Raw genomic sequence first — 20640 nt, 5'->3', positions numbered from 1 at the left:
GTCTCTGGGGTCCGCGCTTTCAGCCGCGGCTCGCGCCCGTCTCTGGGGTTTGCGCTTTTAGCCGCGGCTCGCGCCCGTCTTGGAGTTCCTTTAAGCAGCGTTCTTAAACCCCTCTCCTCACGCCCCAGGAAACAAAGAGGGAAGGAAAAGTCTCCTGCCTCTTCGGCAGGTGCAGGCTTTTTCCCCGGACTCCCTCCCGGCTAGCTGTGGTGCACTAACCCCTTCAGGCTATGTTCAAGCCGCCAACCCCAGTCCTCTCCCTGCGCTCCGGCCTCAGCTCGCAGCCCCGCCCGCCCCGGCGGGTGAGCAGACAAGCCTCTCGGGCTGGTGAGTGCCGGTCGGCACCGATCCTCTGTGCGGGAATCTCCCCGCTTTGCCCTCCGCACCCGTTGCTGTGCAGTCCTCCGCAGCTTCGAAGCTCCCCCCTCCGCCTCCCGCAGTCTCCGCCCGCGAAGGGGCTTCCTAGTGTGTGGTAACTTTTCCTCCTTCACAGCTCCCTCCCATTGGTGCAGGTGCCGTCCCTATTCTTTTGTCTCTGTTTTTTCTTTTGCCCTACCCCTGTACGTGGGGAGTTTCTTGCCTTTGGGAGGTCTGAGGTCTTTTGCCAGCCTTCAGTAGGTGTTCTGTAGGAGTTGTTCCACGTGTATATGTATTTCTGGTGTATCTGTGGGGAGGAAGGTGATCTCCGCGTCTTACTCTTCCGCCATCTTCCGCCTTCTCCTCAATCACACTCTTAATAAGGAAATGCAAATTAAAGCTACTTGAAAATTCTTCACCTGTTAGACCGGCAAAAATCCAAGTTTGACCACACATTCTGCAAGTGAACCTGAGGGGTAAAAGCACTCACACACTGCTGCTGGGGAGGTAAAATGGTACTAGGCCCTATTGAAGATTAATCTGGCAATATCCAGTAAATTTACATATGGATTGCTCACCACTTTTAGGAGTCTAAAGTGGTAAAAATACAAAAAGTCATATATATATATATATATATATATATATATATACACACACACACACACACAAACACACACACAAGGCTCTTCATTACAACACTACCTGTAAAAGCGAAAAACCTGAGAATAGCCCAAATGCCCATCAACAGAGAACCAGTTGAATAAAGCATGGTATGTCCACATAATGGAGTGCTATGCAGCTGTAAGAAGGAATGGGTATATCTCTAAAGAACTATTATGGAGTGTTAAATTAAAAAATAATGTGGAGGAAAGTCTGTATACATGCTACCATTTATCTGAGAAAAGAGGGGGTACAAATATATATATATATACATATCTGAATATCTTTTAAATATAAGAAATAAGTCATGTAATGTGACCTGTCACATGTAATGTAAGAAATGTCATAGATTTTTTTTTTAAAAGAGGCTTCCTAATTAGGAAAGGAGGGAATAAGGTGGAGGAAACAAGTAGAGAAGTTAGTCTTCTTGGAACACACATTGTTCTGTATATATAACTTGAAATCATATAAATAACTTCACAGAATTATGAGACAAAATTAAAATTTAAAAGCAGTCCCAAAAACTGAAAGAAAAATGAAACAAATGAACCTACTGAATTAAATACACAACCACACAGAGAGCAACTATTTCAAGTGACTTTACAACACTGTAATTTGACTTCCAATTAGGATGTAGAAAGCTGGAATGAGCATCCCATCCACTAGAACAATGAGAAAAAGCTAGACTAACTACAAAATCATAACTTTCCTTGAACCCATCAGAGAGCTGAGGTTGTAGGGCAACCAAGCAGCATGAATGAAATCTAAGGAAAGACAGGCACTTACTTCCAAGAAGAGATGGGACATGAGCACTGGCTCATCTGTAGCAAAGCACGAGAAGACAACAACACGGGGCATCACACAGATGATTAAGAATTCAGCTAAAATTTAAAATGAATTGCTAAAGACCAAGTGTTGACTGGTGTGAGAGTACAGTGTCCCTGGAAACATTAGACACAGGAGGCATTCACACCCACTTGCAGGCTCTTCTCCACAGACTTCCATTGGTCCAGGTGTAAGGGGAGTAGCTGCCTCTTCTGAGAACAGCACAGAGACCGGCTCAGACCCTTCTCCCCTACAGAAAAAGAGACTTAAAGCTGCTGGGGGAAGATCAGCAAACTCTGTTGTCTCCAGAGCACAGGTGAAAACCCACTGTGGCTGGGGAAAGGGAAAAGACAAACCTCACTACTCCTGGAGGAGGGGTGGGAAATCATCCTGAGGCCAGACTATTAGAGTCTCCCTTCAGCTGGGGGAGAGATAGGATCACTGAGAAAGTCTCACCCAGGAAGACTCAGGGACACATGACCTACCTAAGGCAGAGGCTGGACCAAAACAACAAAGAATCTCCACCTCCCAGGTACCCACCACAAGGCTAGCAAGTATGCAACAACAAGCAATAGCAGTCTAGTGCTAAGGGAGGGGCTAGAGCTTGGAGAGAAACCAACTATCTTATGCAGGGGCAAAGGGAATACAGAAAACTAAGCATGGAGGAGGAACATTAAGAAAAACACTGGGAAAACCTAGTGCCCACCCTAAGCACAAGGTAATAGGGGAGGAATTTGAAGCTGATGATGCATTGAAGGTTCCCATATCAAGTACAAAACCCAAATACAGTTCAACTCCTTACTATATTGACTTAACCCCCACAGTAACAACTTAGCAGAAAAGATGTGCCATTTCCAGGCAGTCTCTACTGTTATACACGATGGCCAGTGATCAATAAAAAAATTACCCCTTCCCCATACACACACACACACACACACACACACACACACACACACACAGGGAAACAACCTTCTGTTACAAGACAAAGCAATTAAACCAGACTCTGAGGTGACCCAGATGTTAGAATTTCAGAAGAAAAATTTACCATGAATACAATTAAAATGTTAAAAAGGCTCTAGTAGAAAAGATACATGCATGAATGATGATGAATTTCTGCCAAGAGATGGAAACTCTAAGAGTCAAATGGTAATGCTAGAAGTAAGTGAATATAGTAACAGATGAAGAATGCCTTTGACAGCCTTACCAGCAGACTCAACAGAGCCAAATAAAGAAATCGGTAATAGGTCAGTGAAAATTATCTAAACAAAAACAAAACAAGAAGAGTTAGAAAATTTAAAAATTACACACATCAAATCATTGTATTGGGGCTTCCCTGGTGGCACAGTGGTTGAGAGTCCGCCTGCCGATGCAGGGGACACGGGTTCGTGCGCCGGTCCAGGAAGATCCCACATGCCGCGGAGTGGCTAGGCCCGTGAGCCATGGCCACTGAGCCTGCGCATCCAGAGCCTGTGCTCCACAGCGGGAGAGGCCACAACAGTGAGAGGCCCGCGTACCACAAAAAAAAAAAAAAAAAAAAAAAAAATCATTGTACACCTTAAACTTGTACAATGTTATATGCCAATAATATCTCAATAAAACTAGAAAATAACAAAAAAGAACACCCCAAAACAGAACAGAGCATGCAAGAACTGTGGGTCGATATTAAACAGTCTAATTTGTATATTACTGAAATCCCACAAGAGGAGAAAGATAATGGATCTGAAAAAAATATTTGAAAAGATAACAACTGAATTGTTTTCCAAAAATAACGAAGACATCAAATGACAGATCCAAGCCCAGAAAACCCCAATCAAGATAAATACCTCGGGCTTCCCTGGTGGCGCAGTGGTTGAGAATCTGCCTGCCAATGCAGGGGACACAGGTTCGAGCCCTGGTCTGGGAAGATCCCACATGCCGCGGAGCAACTAGGCCCATGAGCCACAACTACTGAGCCTGCGCATCTGGAGCCTGTGCCCCGCAACAAGAGAGGCCGCGACAGTGAGAGGCCCGTGCACTGCGATGAAGAGTGGCCCCCGCTCACCACAACTAGAGAAAGCCCTCGCACAGAAACGAAGACCCAACACAGCCAAATAAATAAATAAATAAAATTTTAAAAAATAAATAAAAATTATATTAAAAAAGATAAATACCTAAAGACAAAAGCAAAAATCCACAAACCTAGACACATTCACACTACTGAAAACCAAAGATAAAGAGGAAAACCTTAAAGTCTGCCAGAGAAAAAAGACATTGCAATCAGAGGAAACAGGTAACAGACATCTCACCCAAAACTACACAAGGCAGAAGAAAATGGACACACCTTTAGAGTGCTGAACAAATAAAACTGTCAACCCAGAATTCTAAACCCAGCAAAAATAGCTATTAAAAATGAAGGCAAAACAATGACATTTTTCAGATGAGCAAAAGCTGAAACATGCACTATAAGAAATGTTAAAGTATGATCTTCAGAAAGGAATATGATATCAGAAGGAGATTTGGATTTACACAAGGAAATGAAGATAACCAGAAGTGGTTTAAATGAAGGTAAATATAAAAAATATTTTATTTTTAATTATTCTAAAAGATGACTGCCTAAAGCAGAGGTCACCAAACTTCTTCTGTGAAGGACCCAAATAGTAAATATTTTAGGTTTTGAGAGCCAAATGGTTTCTGTTGCAGTTGCTCAACTCTGCCACTGTAGCATGAAAGCAATCAAAGACAATACATAAAAAATTATGTTTGGGGGGCTTCCCTGGTGGCGCAGTGGTTGGGGGTCCGCCTGCCGATGCGGGGGGCACAGGTTCGTGCCCTGGTCTGGGAGGATCCCACGTGCCGCGGAGTGGCTGGGCCCGTGAGCCATGGCCGCTGGGCCTGCGCGTCCGGAGCCTGTGCTCCGCGGCGGGAGGGGCCACGGCAGTGGGAGGCCTGCATACAGCAAAAAAAATTATGTTTGGCTGTGTTCCAATGAAACCTTATTTACAAAAATAGGTAGTGGGCCAGACTTTAAATTATAAAAATGTAACATTTAGGAGATAACTGGAAATTTGAACACCGACAAGATATTTGATATTAGGGAATTATTGATTTTTTAGATGTACTAATGATATTGTGGTTATGTTCTTTAAAAACAGAATCCTTATCTTTTAGAGATACATATTAAATATTTACTAATGTAATGATGCTGGGGATTTGCTTCAAAATAGTATAGAGAAAAGCGGGTAGGGCTATAGAAGAAAGAAGATTGGCCATAAACTGGTAATTATTATTGAAGGTTGGGTACCTGAGGGTCCACATTACCATTCTACTTTTGTGTGTTTGAAATTTTTCTTAATAAAAAGTTAAAAAATAAACAAAAAATTCCTAATTTTAGGGACCATCTAAGTTCTTTTTCCTTTTTGCCTCCCCTCCCCAGGCCAAAATGAATCTAAATATAATCAAGCCTCTGGATCTTAAAGTTTACAGGAAATATGTGGACAGAGGCACATACTAAAAATACCACAAGGATACAATCAGCCAAATACAGAAAGTGGAGAATTCTACAAGAGAAATGACTGAATTTAAACAAATAAATTACATTAAAAAGAGAACACATATATTAAAAGAGACTTATTGGGACTTTCCTGGTGGCTCAGTGGTTAAGAATCCACCTGCCAACACAAGGGACACAGGTTTGAGCCCTGGTCTGGGAAGATCCCACATGCCGCAGAGCAACTAAGCCCGTGCACCACAACTACTGAGCCTGCACAAGCCACACCTACTGAGCCTGCATGCCACAACTACTGAAGCCCACGCGCCTAGAGCCCATGCTCCACAACAAAAGAAGCCACCGCAATGAGAAGCCTGTGTACTGCAACAAAGAGTAGCCCCTGCTCGCCGCAACTAAAGCCTGCATGCAGCAACAAAAACCCAACAAAGCCAAAAATAAAATAAATTTAAAAAAAAACAAACAAACAAAGGAAAAGAAATGTTCCTTTAGAGAAAAGAGAGACTTACTAACCAAATGCAATTTGTTGACCTTGTTTGGATCCTGATTTGGACAAATTGTAAAAACACATTTTTTTTTAGAAAATTGGGAGGTGAATAGAGATTAGATGATATTAAGGAGTGATTATTATTATGTTATGTGTGATAACAAAACAAAAGTCCTTACCTATTAGGGAAACATACTGAAGTATTATGGGTAAAGTGATATGTCTCAGATTTGCTTTAAAACACTCACAAAAGATTATGAAAGACAAGGAAAGACTGAAGAACGATTACAAACTGAAGGAAACTAAGGAAAAATAACAGCTAAATGCAATGTGAGATCCTGGATAAGATCCTGGAACAAAAAAGGACATTCGTGTAAATCCCGATAAAATTCAAATAAGATCTGTAGTTTAATAGTGTTGTACCAACGTTAACTTCCTGGTTCTGATCACTGTACTATGGTTATATACAATGTTAACACTAGAGGAAGCTGGGTGAGGGGTATACAGGAACTCTCTGTACCATTTTTGCAACTTTTCTGTATGTCTAAAATCAGTTCAAAATAAAAAGGTTAAAATAATACTCCAGAAAAAAATATGGTGGGGAAATAAAAAAGAATAGCAGAATGTTGATAGGTATATGGGTTTCGTTATACTACTCTTTATTCACATATTTGAAAGCTTCCATAGTAAAATGGTAAAATATATCACTTCCTTGTTTCGGCCATTCCCTCAAACTACTCTCCTTCCTCTCATCTTCTCTGATCAAACTGCTCTTCACTCTCCCACTCTCTTAATCCTTTGTAGTCTACACTAGTCTTCCCACAACTTTACTGATAGTGCTAATAGTGACCTCATAATCAAGAAATAAAAGAATCTGGGGACTTCCCTGGCAGTCCAGTGGTTAAGACTCCGTGCTTCCAATGCAGGGGGTGCAGGTTCGATCCCTGGTGGGGGAACTAAGATCCCACATCCCGCGGGCATGGCCAAAAAAATAAAAAATAAATAAATGAAAGAAAACCTGCAAGCAAAAAAAAGAAAAACAAAAGAAATACAGGGCTTCCGGAAGATGGCGGAAGAGTAAGACGCAGAGATCACCTTTCTCCCCACAGATACACCAGAAATACATCTACACGTGGAACAACTCCTACAGAACACCTTCTGAACACTGGCAGAAGACCTCAGACCTCCCAAAAGGCAAGAAACCCCCCCACGTACCTGGGTAGGGCAAAAGAAAAAAGAATAAACGAGACAAAAGGATAGGGACAGGACCTGCACCAGTGGGAGGGAGCTGTGAAGGAGGAAAGGTTTCCACACACTAGGAAACCCCTTCGCAGGCAGAGACTGCGGGTGGCGGAGGGGGAAGCTTCAGAGCCGAGGAGGAGAGCACAGCAACAGGGGTGCGGAGGGCAAAGCGGAGAGATTCCCGCACAATGGATCGGTGCCAACCGGCACTCACCAGCCCGAGAGGCTTGTCTGCTCACCCGCCTGAGCGGGCAGGGCCTGGAGCTGAGGCTCGGGCTTCAGTCGGAGCGCTGGAAGAGGACTGGGTTTGGCAGCATGAACACAGCCTGCAGGGGGTTGGTGCAGCACAGCTAGCCAGGAGGGAGTCCGGGTAAAAGTCTGGACCTGCCGAAGAGGCAAGAGACTTTTTCTTCCCTCTTTGTTTCCTGGTGTGCAAGGAGAGGGGATTAAGAGCGCTGCTTAAAGGAGCTCCAGAGACGGGCTCGAGCCGGGGCTAAAAGCGCGGACTCCAGAGACGGGCATGAGACTCTAAGGCTGCTGCCGCTGCCAACAAGAAGCCTGTGTGCGAGCACAGATCACTACACACCCCCCTTCCGGGGAGCCTGTGGAGCCCGCCACTGCCAGGGTCCCAGGATCCAGGGACAACTCCCCCGGAAGAACGCACAGCGCGTCTCAGGCTGGTGCGACATCATGCTGGCCTCTGCCGCCGCAGGCTCGCCCCACACTCCGTGTCCCTCCCTCCCCCCCGAACCTGAGTGAGCCAGAGCCCCCGAATCAGCTGCTACTTTAACCCTGTCCTGTCTGAACGAAGAACAGACGCCCTCCAGCGACCTACACGCAGAGGAGGGGCCAAACCCAAAGCTGAGCCCCTGGGAGCTGTGAGACCACAGAATAGAAAGGGAAATCTCTCCCAGCAGCCTCAGAAGCAGCGGATTAAAGCTCCACAAACAACTTGATGTACCCTGCATCTGTGGAATACATGAATAGACAACGAATCATCCCAAATTAAGGAGGTGGACTTTGAGGGGAAGATTTATGATTTTATTCCCCTTTTCCTATTTTTGTGAATGTGTATGTGTATTCTTCTTTGTGAGATTTTGTCTGTATAGCTTTGCTTCCACCATTTGTCCTAGGGTTCTATCCGACCATTTTTTGTTTGCTTTTTTTAAATTCTTTTTCTTAATAATTATTTTTTATTTTATTAACTTTATTTTATCTTTTTCCTTTCTTTCTTTCCTTCCCTCCTTAAGACAACGAATCATCCCAAATTGAGGAGGTGGACTTTGAGAGCAAGATTTATGATTTTTTCCCCTTTTCCTCTTTTTGTGAGTGTGTATGTGTATGCTTCTGTGTGAGATTTTGTCTGTATATCTTGGCTTCCACCATTGGTCCTAAGGATCTATCCATCCATTTTTTTCTTTTTTTTCTCTTAATAATTATTTTTTTATTTTAATAACTTTATTAAATTTTATCTTACTTTATATTATTTTACTTTATCTTCTTTCTTTCTTATTTTCCTTCCTTCCTCCTTCCCTCCTTCCTTCCTTCCTCCCTCCCTCCCTCCCTCTCTCCTTTCTTTCTTTCTTTCCTTCTTTCTTTCTTTCTTTCTTTCTTCTACTAATTCTTTCTTTCTACTTTTTCTCCCTTTTAGTCTGAGCCGTGTGGATGAAAGGCTCTTGGTGCTGCAGCCAGGAGTCAGTGCTGTGCCTCTGAGGTGGGAGAGCCAACTTCAAGACACTGGTCAACAAGAGACCTCCCAGCTCCACATAGTATCAAACGGCAAAAATCTCCCAGAGATCTCGATCTCCACACCAGCACTCAGCTTCACTCAACGACCAGCAAGCTACAGTGCTGGATACCCTATGCCAAACAACTAGCAACACAGGAACACAACCCCACCCATTAGCAGAGAGGCTGTCTAAACTAATAATAAGTCCACAGACACCCCAAAACACACCACCAGAGGTGGACCTGCCCACCAGAAACACAAGATCCAGCCTCATCCACCAGAAAACAGGCACTAGTCCCCTCCACCAGGAAGCCTACACAACCCACTGAACCAACCTTAGCCACTGGGGACAGACACCAAAAACAACAGAAACTACGAACGTGCAGCCTGCAAAAAGGAGACCTCAAACACAGTAAGACAGGAAAAATGAGAAGACAGAAAAACGCACAGCAGATGAAGGAGCAAGATAAAAACAAATGAAGAGGAAATAGGCAGTCTACCTGAAAAACAATTCAGAATAATGATAGTAAAGATGATCCAAAACCTTGGAAACAGAATAGACAAAATGCAAGAAACATTTAACAAGGACCTAGAAGAACTAAAGATGAAACAAACAACGATGAACAACACAATAAATGAAATTAAAAATACTCCACTCTAGATGGGATTAATAGCAGAATAACTGAGGCAGAAGAACGGATAAGTGACCTGGAAGATAAAATAGTGGAAATAACTACTGCAGAGCAGAATAAAGAAAAAAGAATGAAAAGAACTGAGGACAGTCTCAGAGACCTCTGGGATAACATTAAACGCACCAACATTCGAATTCTAGGGGTTCCAGAAGAAGAAGAGAAAAAGAAACGGACTGAGAAAATATTTGAAGAGATTATAGCTGAAAACTTCCCTAATATGGGAAAGGAAATAGTTATTCAAGTCCAGGAAGCACAGAGAGTCACATACAGGATAAATACAAGGAGAAACATGCCAAGACACATATTAATCAAACTGTCCAAAATTAAATACAAAGAAAACATATTAAAAGCAGCAAGGGAAAAACAACAATAACACACAAGGGAATCCCCATAAGGTTAACAGCTGATCTCTCAGCAGAAACTCTGCAAGCCAGAAGGGACTGGCAGGACATATTTAAAGTGATGAAGGAGAAAAACCTGCAACCAAGATTACTCTACCCAGCAAGGATCTCATTCAGATTTGATGGAGAAATTAAAACCTTTACAGGCAAGCAAAAGCTGAGAGTTCAGCACCACCAAACCAGCTTTACAACAACTGCTAAAGGAACTTCTCTAGGCAAGAAACACAAGAGAAGGAAAAGACCTACAATAACGAATCCAAAACAATTAAGAAAATGGGAATAGGAACATACATATTGATAATTACCTTAAATGTAAATGGACTAAATGCTCCCACCAAAACACACAGATTGGCTGATGGATACAAAAAAAAGACCCATATATTTGCTGTCTACAAGAGACCCACTTCAGACCTAGAGACACATACAGACTGAAAGTGAGGGGATGGAAAAAGATATTTCATGCAAATGGAAACCAAAAGAAAGCTGGAGTAGCAATTCTCATATCAGACAAAATAGACTGTAAAATAAAGACTATTACAACAGACAAAGAAGGACACTACATAATGATGAAGGGATAGATCCAAGAAGAAGATATAACAATTGTAAATATTTATGCACCCAACATAGGAGCACCTCAATACATAAGGCAAATACTAACAGCCATAAAAGGGGAAATCAACAGTAACACATTCATAGTAGGGGACTTTAACACCCCACTTTCACCAATGGACAGATAATACAAAATGAAAATAAATAAGGAAACACAAGCTTTAAATTATACATTAAACAAGATGAACTTAATTGATATTTATAGGACATTCCATCCAAAAACAAGAGAATACACATTTTTCTCAAGTGCTCATGGAACATTCTCCAGGATAGATCATATCTTAGGTCACAAATCAAGCCTAGTTTAATTTAAGAAAATTGAAATTGTATCAAGTATCTTTTCAGACCACAACGCTATGAGACTAGATATCAATTACAGGAAACAACCTGTAAAAAATACAAACACATGGAGGATAAACAACACACTACTTAATAACGAAGTGATCACTGAAAAAATCAAAGAGGAAATAAAAAATTACCTAGAAACAAATGACAATGGAGACACGATTACCCAAAATCTATGAGATGCAGCAAAAGCAGTTCTAAGAGGGAAGTTTAAAGCAATGCAATCCTAACAGGAGACATCTCCAATAAACCACCTAACCTTGCACCTAAAGCAATTAGAGAGAACAAAAAAACCCCAACGTTAGCAAAAAGAAAGAAATCATAAAACTCAGATCAGAAATACATGAAAAAGAAATGAAAGAAACGATAGCAAAGATCAATAAAACTAAAAGCTGGTTCTTTGAGAAGATAAACAAAATTGATAAACCATTAGCCAGACTCAACAAGAAAAAAAGGGAGAAGACTCAAATCAATAGAATTAGAAATGAAAAAGGAGAAGTAACAACTGACACTGCAGAAATACAAAAGATCATGAGAGATTACTACAAGCAAATCTATGCCAATAAAATGGACAACCGGGAAGAAATAGACAAATTCTTAGAAATGCACAACCTGCCAAGACTGAATCAGGAAGAAATAGAAAATATGAACAGACCAAACACAAGCACTGAAATTGAAACTTTGATTAAAAATCTTCCAAGAAACAAAAGCCCAGGAACAGATGGCTTCACAGGCGACTTCTATCAAACATTTAGAGAAGAGCTAACACCTATCCTTCTCAAACTCTTCCAAAATATAGCAGAGGGAGGAACACTCCCAAACTCATTGTACAAGGCCACCATCAGCCTGATACCAAAACCAGACAAGGATGTCACAAAGAAAGAAAACTATAGGCCAATATCACTGATGAACATAGATGCAAAAATCCTCAACAAAATACTAGCAAACAGAATCCAACAGCACATTAAACGGATCATACATCATGTCAAGTGGGGTTTAATCCAGGAATGCAAGGATTCTTCAATATATGCAAATCAATCAACGTGATACACCATATTAACAAGTTGAAGGAGAAAAACCATGTGATCATCTCAATAGAATGCAGAGAAAGCTTTCGACAAAATTCAACACCCATTTATGATAAAAACCTTGCAGAAAGCAGGCATAGAGGGAACTTTCCTCAACATAATAAAGGCCATATATGACAAACCCACAGCCAACATCATCCTCAATGGTGAAAAACTGAAAGCATTTCCACTAAGATCAGGAACAAGACAAAGTTGCCCACGCTCACCACTCTTATTGAACATAGTTTTGGAAGTTTCAGCCACAGCAATCAGAGAAGAAAAGGAAATAAAAGGAATACAAATGGGAAAAGTAGAAGTAAAGCTGTCACTGTTTGCAGATGACATAGAGAATCCTAAAGATGCTACCAGAAAACTACTAGAGCTAATCAATGAATTTGGTAAAGTAGCAGGATGCAAAATTAATGCACAAAAATCTCTGTCATTCCTAAACACTAATGATGAAAAATCTGAAAGTGAAATCAAGAAAACACTTCCATTTACCATGGCAACAAAAAGAATAAAATATCTAGGAATAAATCTACCTAAGGAGACTAAAGACCTGTATGCAGAAAATTATAAGACACTGATGAAAGAAATTAAAGATGATACAAATAGATGGAGAGATATACCATGTTCTTGGATTGGAAGAATCAACATTGTGAAAATGATGCTACTACCCAAAACAAACTACAGATTCAATGCAATCCCTATCAAACTACCACTGGCATTTTTTACAGAACTAGAACAAAAAATTTCACAATTTGTATGGAAACACAAAAGACTCCGAATAGCCAAAGCAATCTTGAGAACAAAAAACGGAGCTGGAGTAATCAGGCTCCCTGAGTTCAGACTATACTACAAAGCTACAGTAATCAAGACAGTATGGTACTTGCACAAAAACAGAAAGATAGATCAATGGAACAGGATAGAAAGCCCAGACATAAACCCACACACATATGGTCACCTTATCTTTGATAAAGGAGGCAGGAATGTACAGTGGAGAAAGGACAGCCTCTTCAATAAGTGGTGCTGGGAAAACTGGACAGGTACATGTAAAAGTACGAGATTAGATCACTCCCTAACACCGTACACAAAAATAAGCTCAAAATGGATTAAAGCCCTAAATGTAAGACCAGAAACTATCAAACTCTTAGAGGAAAACAGGCAGAACACTCTATGACATAAATCACAGCAAGATCCTTTTTGACCCATCTCCTAGAGAAATGGAAATAAAATAAACAAATGGGACCTAATGAAACTTCAAAGCTTTTGCACAGCAAAGGAAACCATAAACAAGACCAAAAGACAACCCTCAGAATGTGAGAAAATATTTGCAAATGAAGCAACTGACAAAGGATTAATCTCCAAAATTTACAAGCAGTTCATGCAGCTCAATAACAAAAAAACAAACAACCCAATCTAAAAATGGGCAGAAGACCTAAATAGACATTTCTCCAAAGAAGATATACAGACTGCCAACAGACACATGAAAGAATGCTCGACATCATTAATCATAAGAGAAATGCAACTCAAAATTACAATGAGATACCATCTCACACCAGTCAGAATGGCCATCATCAACAAATCTAGAAACAATAAATGCTGGAGAGGGTGTGGAGAAAAGGGAACCCTCTTGCACTGTTGGTGGGAATGTAAATTGATACAGCCACTGTGGAGAACAGTGTGGAGGTTCCTTAAAAAACTACAAATAGAACTACCATATGACCCAGCAATCCCACTACTGGGCATATACCCTGAGAAAACCATAATTCAAAAAGAGTCATGTACCAAAATATTCACTGCAGCTCTATTTACAATAGCCCAGAGATGGAAACAATCTAAGTGTCCGTCATCGGATGAATGGATAAAGAAGATGTGGCACATACATACAATGGAATATTACTCAGCCATAAAAAGAAATGAAATTGAGCTATTTGTAATGAGGTGGATAGACCTAGAGTCTGTCATACAGAGTGAAGTAACTCCGAAAGAGAAAGACAACTACCATATGCTAACACATATATATGGAATTTAAGAAAAAAATAAATGTCATGAAGAACCTAGGGGTAAGACAGGAATAAAGACACAGACCTACTAGAGAATGGACTTGAGGATATGGGGAGGGGGAAGGGTAAGCTGTGACAAAGCGAGAGAGAGGCACGGACATATATACACCACCAAACGTAAGGTAGATAGCCAGTGGGAAGCAGCCGCATAGCACAGGGAGATCAGCTCGGTGGTTTGTGACCACCTGGATGGATGCGATAGGGAGGGTGGGAGGGAGGGAGATGCAAGAGGAAACAGATATGGGAACATATGTATATGTATAACTGATTCACTTTGTTATAAATCAGAAACTAACACACCATTGTTAAGCAATTATACTCCAATGAAGATGTTAAAAAAAAAGAAATATAAGAATCCTTCCTCAGTTTCACGCTTTGAATATTCTTCAGCACTTAATGTGTAAACCAACCTGTTTTGAAGTCATTATTCTCCCTTTACTACTACGATACTGCCCTTTCAAGCTCCAGGATTGCTTGTTTTGAGCTTTCTTGCTGCCTGCTACTGCTAGGGTAGACAGGGCAGTGCAGAAGGAATGGCCTTTGAAGCCAAACGGGCCTTTGCCCTCCCTTGGAAACAACACTGCTACAAGAATTAGATAACACCTGCATGTCACCTAGCACATAGTCAATGCTCAACATGTGGTATCTGGAGAGCCTTGGTTAAGAGTGCAAGCTCCTGGGGGCAGGCAGCCTGAGTTCCAATCCTAGCTCCATCATTTACTACCTGTGTGACAATGAGCAGGTTCCTTTTCCTCTCTGTGCCTCAGTTTCCTCATCTGTAAAATTGAGATGATGGTACTATCATCACAGGGTTGTCCTGAGGAAGAAATATATTAATACAAGTAAACCACTTAGTAGCAGGCTCACAGAAGGGGATAGATACATGTCAAGAGCTCAGGTTCAAGATTCCCAGGGAGTCGATTCAGGTTCTGTCACTGCTGTAGAATAAAGTATTTGGCTAGCCTTTGTCCTTTGTTCCTGGGAGGTAGCCTCTAAACTCCTGGGATTTCCTAAATGATAGTAATATTTTTGTTATTCATAGTGGGCCCTAATAGTTTAGCTAACAGGTGAGCCCTGGTAGACAGCTAGTTTATGTTAATGAGATGACAGCATGGTGGCTAACCACTGCTAAAAGACCAAACACAAGATTAGAGGATTGGGGGGTTTGAGTCCTGTGATACAAACCTGGCCTCTTGGAAGCGGAGGAGGCAATGATCCATTCAACCACACCTACATAATGAAAACTCAATAAAAACTCTAGATATGTGGGTGAGCTTTCCTGGTTGGCAATATTCTGCATATTGTCACACATCAATGTATCAGGAGAGTAACAGGGTCCTGTCCTGACTCCACAGAGAGAAGACAAGGACATTTTGTGTTAGGGACCATCTTAGACCTCAACCTAAGCATCTCCCCCTTCTGCTGGTTTCTGTTGTATCCTTTTGCTATAATAAAAGTGTAATTTTAAGTACAGCATTGTCCTGAGTTCTGTGAATCATTCTAGGGAATTACAGAGCCTGAGGGGATCACGGGAACTCCTGAATTTGTAGCCAGTAGGTCAGAAGTGAGGGTGGTCCTGGTCCTTCAGCTGGTATCTGAAGTGAGGACATTCTTATGGAAGACTGTGCCCTTAACTGGGGAAGTTTGGCCTAACTCCAGCTACTTGGTTTCAGAAGTCACTGCAGTCACTAAAGTGCCATGTGATTCCCACTCATCCCCCATTCCAACCCTTCCTCAGTATCTCTTCCCCAGAGAATCAGTGACATTGCTCAGCGAACTGAGGCAGGATCTGTGGCTCTCTAGCCCCATATATGAGACAATACCACCAGGACCTCAGCTAGTGGACCCTGCTCTGACTAGCCCCTCAGTGGAGATGAAAGGTGACTTGGACCCCATGTCCCTCCCCTTCCTCTGTGCAGGCAGCCTTGTGCACATACATACACGTGTGCACATAAACACATGTGCACACTTTGCTGCCTGGCTTGGGCCAATGAGGGGAGGAGATAGAGGCAGGGCCAAAAACACACAGTAAAAGCAGGGACTGCAGCCTTAAGAAAGTGGCTGGGAGCAGATGGCTCATACTATTGACCAAAATCCTAAAGAGAGAAAGGAGTCAACAAGGTGGAGGGAGGGGTGGGGTGGATCAAGCAGGAAACAGTTCAGTCCAAGAGGTGGAGGTGGGGGCTTAGTGGCATGGTCTCTAGCCAGCACCTTCACCTGGGACCAGCTTCCTTCCAGACCCCAGGCTACAGCGATTATTATGGCTCTTTTTCCTGCTCCTTAAACAGACAGGCAATAGACAGGCATTACCCAAGATTCTGTATTTTCAACTCTATGCAGATGACTCCTAAATCAACCTTTCTAGTCCTGACCTCTTGTGAGCCCTTAAGTCCAGATTTCAGTGTCCAACTACCTGTTGGATATCTATTGGATGGCCTGCCAATATCTCAAACTAAACATTTCCAAAAGTGAATTAATCAACTTTTAGGGCCCTCATTCTCCTCTTCTGTATTTCTGTTCAGGGTATCACTTCCTCCCATTTGTCTATAGTCTTGTTTTTCAAAATGTGATACTGGGAGGAGCAGCAGCAGCACCACCTGACAGCTTATTAGAAATGCAGAATCTTAGGCCTCATCCCAGACCTACTAAATCAGAATCTGCAATTTAACAAAATACCCCAGATGACTGCTATGCACATTAAAGTTTGAAAAGCACTATGTAAGACACATTCTCCCTAGCACTGCAAACCCTCGAGCATTCCGCCTTACTCAAATCTTCACATCTGCTACTGCTGTAGTCCAAACAGTCATCAATTCTTCCTGGAACTACCGCAAACACTTGCACCGGTATCCTAGATTCCAGATACTCCCCATGGTAACTCCTCTGTTATGTTGTCAAATTCATGATTTAAAACGCTTCCCTCCTCAAAAATTTCCAGTGGCTCCTTGTTGCCTATTAAACCTCCTGGCATAGTAGTCAATAAGAAGAAATAACACTACATGATTATTATGTGCCAGGCACTCTACCAAGTGTTTTATGTGTTTTAACTCATTTAATCCACCGAACAACCCTGTAAGTATTACTTTATCTCCATTTTACAGACAGGGAAACTGAGGCATGGAGGGGTTTGGTAATTTCCCCAATATCCTGCAGTTAGTTAAGTGACAGAGCATAGAACCAAACCTAGACGACTTGACCCCAGAGCACACATCCATAACCACTGTTCCATATTGCCTCCCTAATTTAGTAGCCTTATCTTTTAAGGTTTACCTCCTAATACTTCCCTGTGCTTCAGCCAAAGTAATCTCTCTGTTGTTCTGCAAATGCATTAGCACCTCCTAACCTCTGTACCTTCACCAATGAGAGGCTCTGTAGCATTACTGGAAATAGTCTTGGTTTCAGAAGCAGACCTAAGTTCAATTTTCAGCCTAGCCACCCTGGGGAAATCATCAAATCTCTCTGAGTCTCATCTCCTCACCTGCAAGTAAAACATAGTTCAAAAACCACCTGAACTAGTTGCTGTGAAGTTTAGAAAATATGCAGAGGATGTTTAGTACAATCCTGGCACATAGCAGGTGGTCAATCATTGATAGCTCTTATGCTCACCTGCAATTCAAATCCTACCCATCCTCTGAGGCCCCCTCAAATGTAACTTCTACCATGTAGCTTGCTTCATCACCCCAACTAGACATGATAGCATCTTCTTTTAAATTTTGTTAATATTTTATGTGTAACTTTCTTATATAGTGTCTTATTTTAGCATTATACATTTGTCTTATCCCTACAAATTAGACTGTAAGCATAAGGACAGGCCATTTGTATTTCCTAAAGCAACTAGCATAGTGTATTACACACTGTGGGAGTTCAATAAACATTGTTGAATAGAAGTGGACTGGATACTGAGTAATGAGTAACCAGAACCACTAAAATTAACTGGGGGAAAGCTTCATAAAAGAGAAGTGGGTCAGTTTAGATGAAAGGAACTAAAAACACCTAAGCACCTATAACTACGTCATACCAGGCACTATGCATATATTAGTTCATTTAGTACTGTAATTCTGTGGTGACTTACTACCCTCATTTTCCAAATGAGGAAACTGGGGTTCAGAGTGACTTCCTCAAGGTCAGAAGTCTTCCATGAGAACTTGGACCTACTCACTCTCTTTCACTGTTGTATCTTCAGTGCCTAAGAGTGCCTGGAACATAGCGGATACTCAATAAATATCTGTCAAATGAATGAAGTGATGAACAAACAGAGCTAGTAAGCAGAACCAAAACTAGAATCAGTTTCACCTGACTCCCAGGTCAGTCCTCTACTATGTTAAGTTGCCAATTTAAAACAGAGAAAAGGGATGTACCATTTATTGAGCAACTACTATATAATTAAACACTATTTGGTATATAACTAAACGTTTGGGAGGAGGGATTGGGGGGCAGAATGTTGAGCTGACTACACTCAGTTATGGCACTGATTGTATTAGACACTTCACATAATTTGTCACTACAACTTTGTAAAAACTCTTTGAGGCAGGTATTTTTAACTCCATTTTACAGATGAAAAAACTCTCCATGAAATGACTTGCCCAAATTCACACAAGCGGCAGAGTGGGTGATAACTTTACCTCCAAGTTAACTTTAACTCCAAAGCCTGTGTTCTTAAATACCTGTTCAGGCTTTGGAATTGTAGTATTTGCAGTAGAAATCCTATCCTCTGCAGAGACAGGAGCAAGAGAGCATCATGAAGAGGACTGCAAGGAGCTGCGACAGGGAGGGCAGGGATAAAACCAAGACGACTGGGGGTCACTGAGCAAATCAACAGTCAAGTTATAACGTCCCATGGGAAGTAATCTCTCATTAATCCCAGAATGCTGCTACTCCAACAAGGGCTAGTGACAAGTCTCCATAAAATGAGGGGACAGCAGATGCAAAGATACTTAAATCGCCTAAAGCTCAGCATTTAACAAAATGCAGGGGACGAGGATAAAAAGGAAAGTGAATGAAAGTTTCACAAGAAGGCGTGGAAACAACGCGGGTGGAGGGAAGCGGTTAGCCCAAAGAACAGGCGCAGTGTTGGGACCTGTTCTGGCATCGGGTACAGGAAGGACCTGCCGTGAGGAAGGGATTCCGGCTCTTTCACGCCACGAGCCCGTCGCCCGACTTCCTTAAGGGGCATCTGCCTCACCCTCGGTCCCTTCTGTCGCAGAACCCAAGCTCACCAGGGGCCTGGGCGTTGCTGTCCCTGGGTCTCCGGGAGACTCCGCCGCTTCCGCCATCTTGGCCCTCCTTCTCTCGGGTCGCTCCCACAGGCCTTTGCGGAACCTGAGACGTGGAGGCCGCGGCCCGTCAGCGCGTCTGCGCGTGGCGGCCGCGTCACCGAAGAGCGCCTAGCAGCTGCTAGCGGCCCCGGCCCTCGGCCCTCCTCCCTTGTCCTCTGGGTGGGGGGCAGGGGTTCGCGTCGCCTCGCTTCCCTTCTTCTGGGCCACGGGTCTCGCTGGACACGCTCCCTTTTTAACACTCCACCCCGATCCTCAGCGCACTCCCGTCGGCCGCGGGGCCGCCACTTCCTTCTCTCCCCCTCCCACCTCTTCGCGCCCCGCCCCGCCCCCGCCAGCGTCTGCTTCCGGCTCTCTGGAGGAGGCTCGGGGTGCCGCCTCCCACACCAGCACTGCACCTTAGGGAAAAAGCCTGCCCCTCCCCCAGCGGCCGACAGACTTCCTTTCCCAGTTGCTGAATAAAGGGATGAAGCGCACCTTACCAACTGCTCCCTCCACTGTCGCCCTCGCCTGGATGATTACCTGCGCTTCTGATTCCGCTACTTAGCAGCTTTCCACTTACTGGACTGTTACAAGCTTTCATACTGTCTCCACACCGACCTCCGAAATTGCTTTTCTCCCTCACCCCCTTGGGGTCGGGGTGGGGGGAAACTTCTCTGTATGCATTGGCCAACATTTTAATCCCACCACAATTTACCACAGTTTACAAAGTTGCTAAGCGATTTAGGGCAAGTACTGAAGATGTTCAAGGCTGAAAGAGGGCGATTATTGTAAGAATAACTTTTTAAAGAAAACTGCATGTCCCTATCTCGTTTTCCTGTCCTATCGCGGGACTTTCTCTGTGTTTCAGACTCCAGTTCACCTCACCTCAGGCTAAAATGAGCTCAGGCAATAATACATCCATGGTTGATGCAAGCAATATGCAGGGTACTGAGTGCCCACTGGGGCAAGTAATTACCAGTTTTCCACTTTTAACAAACAGGGTAGGGGACGATGTGAACTAGCCTTATTTTTTTAGATGGGCAATCTAGGAAAGCACACAAGTAGTAAACTTAAGAAGAAAGAATGTGGCTGTAGTGTGAAGAAATTCCCAAACTAATGAGATGTGTGTGTGTGTTTGTTCTGTTTTGTTTAAATATTCTTATAATTCTCCTTCTCAGACCAAGCACAGTTTCAGTACTTGTGCAAATACTGATGGGAATAATTTGAACATTTAGGTCAGTAGATATGAAACTTTTTTTAATGTTACAAGAGATTATTATGTATTGAATACAATTCCCCAGGCCCAGCCTCAGCTTCCCACACCTGCTCCACCCCTCCCACTACCATTCCCACCCTCAATGCCACCCCTACCCCTGTCCTGACCTCAGCACTCATTATCAGATTACCAAATCCGTTCCGGC

General features: G+C 42.7%; 1 protein-coding gene across 3 annotated transcripts in view; it reads right to left on the bottom strand.

Moving 5' to 3' along the window:
* Positions 1 to 19523, bottom strand: part of YIPF6 (Yip1 domain family member 6) — a 42164-nt gene extending 22641 nt beyond the window's left edge. For 2 of the 3 annotated variants that reach the window (XM_082864793.1, XM_082864792.1), the window contains exon 1: positions 19181 to 19523. In XM_082864793.1, the coding sequence (XP_082720919.1) occupies positions 19181 to 19237 (57 nt within the window). In that variant the 5' untranslated portion in view covers positions 19238 to 19523. Of the gene's footprint in view, positions 1 to 14688; positions 14780 to 19180 lie in introns of those variants that run through there. The other variant, XM_082864794.1, reaches the window with a different exon arrangement.
* Positions 19524 to 20640: the final 1117 nt, after the last annotated feature.

This window comes from Leucopleurus acutus (genome assembly GCF_964270905.1).
Source record: "Leucopleurus acutus genome assembly, chromosome: X".
Taxonomy (NCBI): domain Eukaryota; kingdom Metazoa; phylum Chordata; class Mammalia; order Artiodactyla; family Delphinidae; genus Leucopleurus; species Leucopleurus acutus.
The sequence above is the reverse complement of the archived record's forward strand: the minus strand, read 5'-3'. Positions and strand labels throughout refer to the sequence as shown.